Below are 8,542 nucleotides of genomic sequence, written 5' to 3'. Positions count from 1 at the left end.
ACTACACAGCCACAACTATATATATATATATATTTGTAAATGTATGTATGTATATAGGTCCAACCCATGCCAGCATGGGAAATGGACGTTAAAAGCTGATGATGATGATGATGATAGATAGATAGATAGACAGGCAGGCAGACAGACAGACAGAGAGAGAGAGAGAGAGAGAGAGAGAGAGAGAGAGAGAGAGAGGGGGATAATATATCCAGGCAGGTACCATTTAAACACTCGATTATAATCCAAGTTATGGTTAACCCCTTCGAGTAGTAGGAAGCACCTAGTAAGGAGGTGAGCAGTGGAAGGGATGTAACCGGTACAATAGCTAATGTGTCTGAACCTGAAATAATAAACAGTAGACAAAACAACAGTAAAACTGAAGAGCATAGCCGAATGTAGACACTAATAGATCCATAAACAGAGAAATATAGGAGGTATCTAATCCTGGTCCCATTAGCACTGGTGAGCTAGTATCGATAAAAATCTTTGCAGCTATGGCAAGAAAAAAATCTTCCCCCAAAATACACAATGTCAGAGGAAAAATATAGTGAACAAGTATTCCAATTATTCGTATTCCAATTATTAGTGGTATAAATATAAATGTCATGAATATAGAAACTGGAGGTTTCAAAGTAGTTGTCCATAATTATCCTCTTTCTCTTTGATTTTTAAAGAGATATTCACATCAGCAGGACAGCTGACCTCTATGATGGTACATATTTTTTCTTGTCTGTCCCAGACGACAATATCCGGCTTGTTATGTTTACACTTGACAGAAGTTTTGATGGGAACGTCCCACCAGTATTCCTTGTGTTGATCTTTGTGCCTGTATTCAATAACAAGGAGATTCTCTATCTTTATTCCAGGAATTTTTTTTTTCTGAATGGCATTGTATATAGTTTAGCATTGTGTCATATTTTCGGGCAGCTGTTAATCACATGTGTGATGGTTTCCACGGAAATACATTTGCAGTTGCATCCTGGAACTCCAAGAGCTTCACTGTCTCTTTTGTTCGTCAGGTATTTCGTAGCAATTGCCTGTTCTTTGATTGCAAATGTATAGCCTTCAAAGTATGATGTAATGTAGCAGTTACAAGTTCAAGATAGGCTGTACTTCATGTCGATATTACTGTCTTCTTCAAGTCTTCAGGAAACATATCCATGCATAGTCTGTTTTAGGGATGCTAAACGTTTCACATCCAGGTCTTCTTAGAGGTATGTTAGTCTGGTTGCTTTGAAGTTGTATGAAAGGTCATAAGGAAGAGAATATTTCCTGAGTTTCTTATTGCCCGCTGTAAGATGTTGTTCTCTTCACTTTTCAGTGCTAAGTTAATGTATTCATTTTTGCTGCTATTATTTAGCAAGTGCTATCTGACAGAGACTATATGACATTCAAAGGCTGTCTACACTGGTCAAAAGCCTCTACCTCCTTTATTTCTTCTTAGGTAGAAACTGCAATATCACTATTCCTGTAGAGATTTCCAACTGGTGCCAGTACCTTGCAGGTTCTAATGTCTATGGAGAGGATTTCCTCTCCAAACCAATCATATATCCCAAATGCCCTGGTACTGCAAATACATTGTAAGATATTGTCTTATTGTAGGAGGAGAGTTCCAGTTGCCATATTTTTCTAAGTCACTATCTTTATTCACAGTACTTATGTATGTATGTATGTATGTACATGTGTGTGTGCGTGCGTGTGTGTGTGTGCCTCCCTAAGATTTTACTTCGTGTAAAATATACATACCTTGGAGCAACACATTTGTGTTCCTAATGTGAGCACAGTGTTCTTTTAAAAACTCTTCCTCTTCTCATGAGATTCTAACTTTAATTTCCACACCCATATCTAATATAGATTGCCATAAATAATAACGATATAACAGTATCTAAATATTCAGTTTCTGAAATTCTCTTTGAAATTATTTTTGCTATAAAATAGTTGAAAAACAAATAAATTATGGGACATTTTTTTATTAATAGCTAGTTTGCAGGACATTTTCAGAAGTTTGTGTGTTGTGTAAACAGTGATTGTGGGGCACATCAGTTACTCTGTCTAGGAAAGTATTTCAATGTTTGTTTCACCCATATTTATGCATAATTTTATTTCTTTTTAATAAATGTTTATGGCTTCAATACTAAATTTATGGCAATTGTGTATTGGCTATGAAATTATATGTTCATAGATATTTGAATAATTTCAATATTTTTTACCTAATTTAGCATAACCATCAATAAAGGCACTTGATTAAAAGCCATATTTGATATCGCCAATAGCAAAGGTGTTTTTGATATTGCCTTATGTTTAAAATCATAAATCTTTGTTAATCTATAAATTTGTAATATGCTAATATTGAAAGTTGATGAAAGTTTAATCGGCCAGATTTTATTTTAGATAATAACAAAACGTTTGAAATACTGACTGCAGATCATATAATCAAAATCAAGCAATTTGATAAATAATAATCAGGAAATAACAGCTGAAATAGTTCAATTCAACTTTTGCATTTTGCATTAAAATTTCAAGATATGACCGTTTTAATTTCTGTTATTTTTTCCTGTTTTGCCACATCTACATCCCTTTAATATATTAATTCTTCAGTTTGGTGGCTATTTCTAGCAAGATAGACGACACTTTGGACTTTCTTCATTGGCTCATTCTTTTTAAAGTAAATATAGTTAGAAGGGAAAAGCATCTGACAACTCTTTAAAAATAGTTACTGATATTTTAGGGTTATTATGCATTCTTTTTGATAACTATCAACTATGTTAAATATTTACTTTTACACTGAGCTTTGAAAGATAGTTTTTATAAGTTTGTTCGATTTTTTTATGAATTCTTCACTTTTTGTTGTCTTCTTTCTGTGAGTGAAGAACCAAATTTTCATATTTATATTTGTTGTTCATTATACTTTTGTTTGATCACAATATTCATAAATGCATATTGAAGACCAAACCGCATTTACAAAGGACAATTTAGTTACAATTTTTAATGTCAATTCAAACTGCATACAACATTTTTATGCCAAAAATACAAACCAGAAAACATTGAATAGTTTAAAATATGTACATAAACATCTTTGTCAACCTTGGTTGAGCAAACCTGTGATGAAAGGCATTCTTGTTCCTTTGTAGTATTGTTATATACCGCCAACACTTTCATTTTAAAGGAATTTTGATTAATATCTCTCAAAATTCTGAAAGCTGTTTCAAATTAATAAATGTCTTAGATTTCTTTGAAGTTTATGGTGGCTGCAAATAAGGGATATCTACTTTCATCCTTATTCTTAAATCTTTCTTGACAACTCCTTGTTTTATAATTCTCCTTTAATGTGATTGTCAATTATTTTGAAATAAATGAGGAATGATTAGCTTTAAACTCATGCATTGTATGACTTGTTTGCTCACATTTTATTGCTATTTGTCTGCTTGTTTAGTTTTTTTTTCTTTTGTTAGATGATTTATTAGTACTAATGGGAAAATTTGAGTACATTAATTTTTTCTTTCATCAAGTGGCATACATGTATATGTATGTGTGTGTGTGTGTGTGTATATATATATATATATATATATACATGCTCTCATGAACTCTTATTCTACAATTCTAATTCTCTTATGTACTTATGTTTGGAAGACAAGTACCACAAATAGTTGTCCATTTAAGTGATATCTAAACTGATTGTCTCCAGTTACGACCATATTGGCCTCAGCTCACCACAAGGTTTACTAATTGACTTTTCTTCCCTTTTGTACACCATTCATAATCTGCCATTTATGAATTATTGTTTCTCTTCAGGTTGAACTAGGGTTCACCAAACTTTTGTCATGGCAGGACAGATAACTGAGATGAGCACAGGCCACATAACCATTTTGTTCGATACAATACAGTCAATACACAAAAATAAAGACGACCAACATATTTATTTACCAAAAAGTTACCAATGAACGTGATGTTAGCAATAAGATAGTTATACCACACCCAGTGCATTCATAGCCAAATCTCACAAACTAAGTAACAAGAAAGGTTGGTGAGATTTGTGAAACTGATTTCTAGCTTTTAAGATATCATCAGTATTTGTTTTGGAATTGCTGCATCCAACCAAGAGAATGGCTTTCAAATGTTCATCAGTCAGCCGCGTTCAATGTGCTGACTTTACATACTTCAGTTTTGAAAACGCTTGCTCACAGACATAAGTTGCTCCAAACACTGATGTCATACCAGAGACAAATAAACTCTCATTGTAGGTACTTATACAAAAAATATAGTGCAGCAACAGGCCAAATCTGGCCTGCAAGCTGTAGTTTGCTGACCCCAGGGTTAAACATTTGTTTTTGATATTCAATAATTGTAATATTTAAGTATCATTCTTTTATTGTCTTTAGAAGATTAGTGCTTGAGATTTTATACTTGCAGATGTTAAGTTTTTCCCTTTCTTATGTAGGTGTAATTTTCATGAGCTGCCTTGAATCTGTTCAATCATACTATTGCAATAAAATAGAGGTACACTAATATGCAGTCCATATTTATCTCTTCTGACTGGAAACATATGCCAGATATTTTGATGAGTATTTATGTTTTAGGAATAATTTCCTCAGGTGATATACCTATTGTTTATAAGCAGTATTATTAGCAGTAGATAGTTTTAGTGTAATGTGGATGTGTGATGATGTCTTTCTTGATGTAAATTTGAACAGAACCCAGTGACTAAGAACCTTGATATATGAACATATCCTTAGTTTAGTATCACAATGAGCACTAGTCATTATTTTTGTTGTTGATCAAGAAGACCTATGATGAAAAAGTATTCAACTGTAACCATTCCAGAGGATGTGCTTTGAGAGAGATTTTGAAGCTATTTCTTATAGATTGACTAATCAGGTTCAGTATCCATCATTGATTCTTCCTGAATACCATTACATACACACACACTAGTTGATGAACTTTTGTTTTACAGAAAATGTGAAGTTAACACAACAAAAAGTTTCCATTAGGTTTTGTTTCCTAATGGTATGATAATATAGTTTTAGGATTGTCTATTAAAAGATAGAGATGAAAGATAGTGGGATGATTTTTTGATGAAGTGGAAATAACACAAGTGTAGCGTGAAACTCTCTCAGAAGAAAAAATAGTCATTCAAAAGGCTATTGGGAAAAAGCAAAGTACAATCAATAGCTTTATCAATTAAACTTCAAATTTCAATTTTCTATTAATTTTTCTGAGATTTTTTCTTCGTTTTTTTCCCTGTTCTTTTTTTTTTTTTTTTTTGCTTCATTCAAGTTTTAAAACATTTAAGTCCAGTCTTCCAGATGATCCAAATTTTTAAAAGCTTATAGATTTACCATTTTATTAAGTCAAATCTGTTTTATTCATTTATGCTAATTTGAATTGTCATTTAAATTTATATCAACTAAATTTATCAGTTAGCATCAACTATATGATTTAGCCAAAATATTTTATCGAATAATGTCACTAATATTTTAAGTATAACAAATTCAATTGAAATTCCCAGTTATATTTGTCTTAAGATTCTTTATGAATTTAGTTCTGTTTTATGTGTTCCTGTCTACTCTTATACAACCCACTTTATATTAGTCACACATATATCATATTTATACATCACTGCTTACAGGTTTCTAGGAAGTCAGTCACTGATTTTCTGCATTTAAAGCAGTAAGAGTTGTGAGGGAGTGTCTGTGCAACACAGGCAAAACAAGTATCACAAGATATCTTTCTTCAAACACAGTTTATCTATTTGTTTATTGAGTTAAGCTTTAAGGTATATACAGGGTGCAATGGGTAAATTGTCCACATTTTATACTTTTCATTTCGTGCATGTGCATTGTTTGTTTTTGATTTTGTCAGCTACACAGTATAGTAGGGGCAGTTGAGCACATGTGTGAGAAAAACAACACCATGATGCAATACACTCTGCCAGAAATTTGGAGACGACTGCTTGGCATTGGTGCTGGAAGCTCCAACACAAACATATGGTGAACACAGAGCAGCCATTGGCTTGCCATGTACCAATACGAACATGTCCAGAGAGTGATAAAAATCAAACATCCAGTCAACATCATGGTGTCTGGAGTGATCACTAGTGGTGGTGACGTTATGCCTCCACTCATCTCCCCACACAGCCTCAGACTCAACATGAAGGCCTATATCAAGTGTCTGGAGGAGGTAGTGCTGCCCTGAGTCAAGTGGGTGGCTGCTGGAAGACCCTATGTCTGGCAACATCTCTCTTCACCATGCCACACAAGCAGGAGAACTCAGTCATGACTGTCAGACAATTTCTGTGACTACATCACCCCTAACATCTGGCCACCTAACTCCCCAAACTGCAACTCCCTTCATTATTATGTGTGGGTTGAGCAAGAGACTAACAAAACTCCTTGTAACACCAAAGATGAACTAAAGGCAAGGGTTATGGCAGCATTCACCAACATAAACAAGGAGACTGTCCAGAAGAGTTGCAGGAGATTCCAAAGTCATCTGGAGGCCGTGGTTGAAGCCAATGCTGATTTTATTGAATAAATTTACTTCTTGGTATTTCAAGATATTTTTATGTAATTTTGGTAAATGAGATGTTAAAATGAGATGTCAGTATTATTTTCATTTTTGCGTAATTTAAAAAACAAAATATTCACTGCACCCTGTATATATATATATGTGAGTGTACATATATAATATATACAGAGAGAGAGAGAGGTGGGGGACACATGTGTATATATATGGATGGATGGGCAGACAAACGGACAGACAGACTGCCAGATGAATGGACAGACAGACAGACAGATGGACAGATGGATGGCTAATCAAAACAAAAGAAAATGCTTTGAGAACAAAAGGAAGAAAATATTCACATTTTTATTCTAGTACATCCACACCCATCACTATTTCTACCACTACAATAATGAAGGAAATTGGAAGGCTGTGGATATAATGAGAATGGTTTGTTCCTCTCTTTCAATACTACGAAAAAAATGGAAATATTTTCTTCCTTTTTTTCATGAAAAAGTTCTCAAAACATTTTCTCCATTTGTTTTTAACATAAATTTACCTGCATGAAACATCTTAACCTTTTCAATGTAATAAACATAATACAGACAGACAGACAGACAGACAGACAAGTAGGCAGACAGGCAGACACACGTGCGTGCACACACACACACACACACACACACACACAGAGCTTTGCCCATTTTTTACCTACCAGATTTGTCTCACAAATCATTGCTCTGCCTAGAGCTATGGTCACTTGCTCAAGTGTCATGGAATGTGATTGAACTGGAACCATGTGTTTGGAAGGTGAACTACACAGCCATATCTACCCCATTCTTGTAATTAATATAATTACAGATACATAAGCAACAGATATAACACAAACAGTAGAGTTGTGGATAAAACCATTTGCAAGATTTTTTTTCAGAGATATATACCAATTTTTATGAAAAATTTCTCTTAATATTAATTTTGTGTGTGTGTGTGTGTGTGTGTGTGTGTGTGTGTGTGTGTGTGTGTGTGTGTGTGTGTGTGTGTGTGTGTGTGTGTGTACCTGAAGATTGATGGGTTGGCAAAATTATTAGAGTCAGAAGAAATGCATTACAATATATGTTCTAGCTGAGGCAGTGAGGTGGTAAAAACGTTAGCACACCAGGCAAAATGCTTACTGGTATTTCGTGTCTATACATTCTGAGTTCAAATTCCGCCGAGATCGACTTTGCCTTTCATCTAGTCAATCTAATCAACTGGACCCCTCCCTAAAATTTCAGGCCTTGTGCCTAGAGTAGAAAAGAATATATGTTCTAACTCTTTATTTCAAATCATGTTGAGGTCAGATTTACCTTTCATCCTTCCAGGTTTGATAAAGTAAATGTAATTAACTGACTTCATCCCACTAGAAACTGTTGGCTTTTTGTCTAAATTGCAACTAGTTCATTGTGTGTGTGTGTTGATAATAAAATGTACATGAAATTGCAATAGTACCTACTCCTCACAGTCTTATGTTTGCATTGCAGATGTCAGAACGTCCATTCAGCAGGTCAGAGTCACGAACTACAGACTCAGATGATGATGACCTCATGGAAGACTATGATGTTACCATCTTCAATCCCCAATGTGTCAGAAACCGCAGTGCCCTGGAAAAATTTCTTGCAGTAATACTGGTGCTTTTCTTGGTTGTGATTATTGCTCTTGCTGTTGCATTGGTTCGATCAAAAGAGCCACCTGGTAAGCCAACAAATATTTTACTAAACTTGCTCTATGATGTCATGGTATTTCAATTAATCAGGGATTCTTTAATCTTTTACCTTTTACTTGTTTCAGTCATTAAACTGCGGCCATGCCAGGGCACCTCTTTGAAGAATGTTTAATTGAATGAATCGACCACAGTACTTATATTTTTTTAAGCCTAGTACTTATTCTATCACTTGTTTTTTGCCGAACAGCTAAGTTACAAGGATGTAAACAAACCAACACCAGTTGTCAAGCAGTGGTGGGGAATAAACACAGACACACACTCATATATATGTATATATATATATAT

The 8,542-nt window shown here is 34.2% G+C and overlaps 1 protein-coding gene across 1 annotated transcript in view; it reads left to right on the top strand.

Annotated features, from left to right (window-relative positions):
- The window catches only part of LOC106884025 (uncharacterized), a 693,536-nt gene that overhangs the window by 577,572 nt on the left and 107,422 nt on the right, over positions 1–8,542 (top strand). Inside the window, exon 3 of the mRNA XM_052972775.1 lies at positions 8,016–8,226. Coding sequence (XP_052828735.1) covers positions 8,016–8,226 — 211 coding nt within the window. The remainder of the gene's footprint in view (positions 1–8,015; positions 8,227–8,542) is intronic.

Source organism: Octopus bimaculoides, chromosome 14, assembly GCF_001194135.2.
Source record: "Octopus bimaculoides isolate UCB-OBI-ISO-001 chromosome 14, ASM119413v2, whole genome shotgun sequence".
Taxonomy (NCBI): Eukaryota; Metazoa; Mollusca; class Cephalopoda; order Octopoda; family Octopodidae; genus Octopus; species Octopus bimaculoides.
The sequence above is the reverse complement of the archived record's forward strand: the minus strand, read 5'-3'. Positions and strand labels throughout refer to the sequence as shown.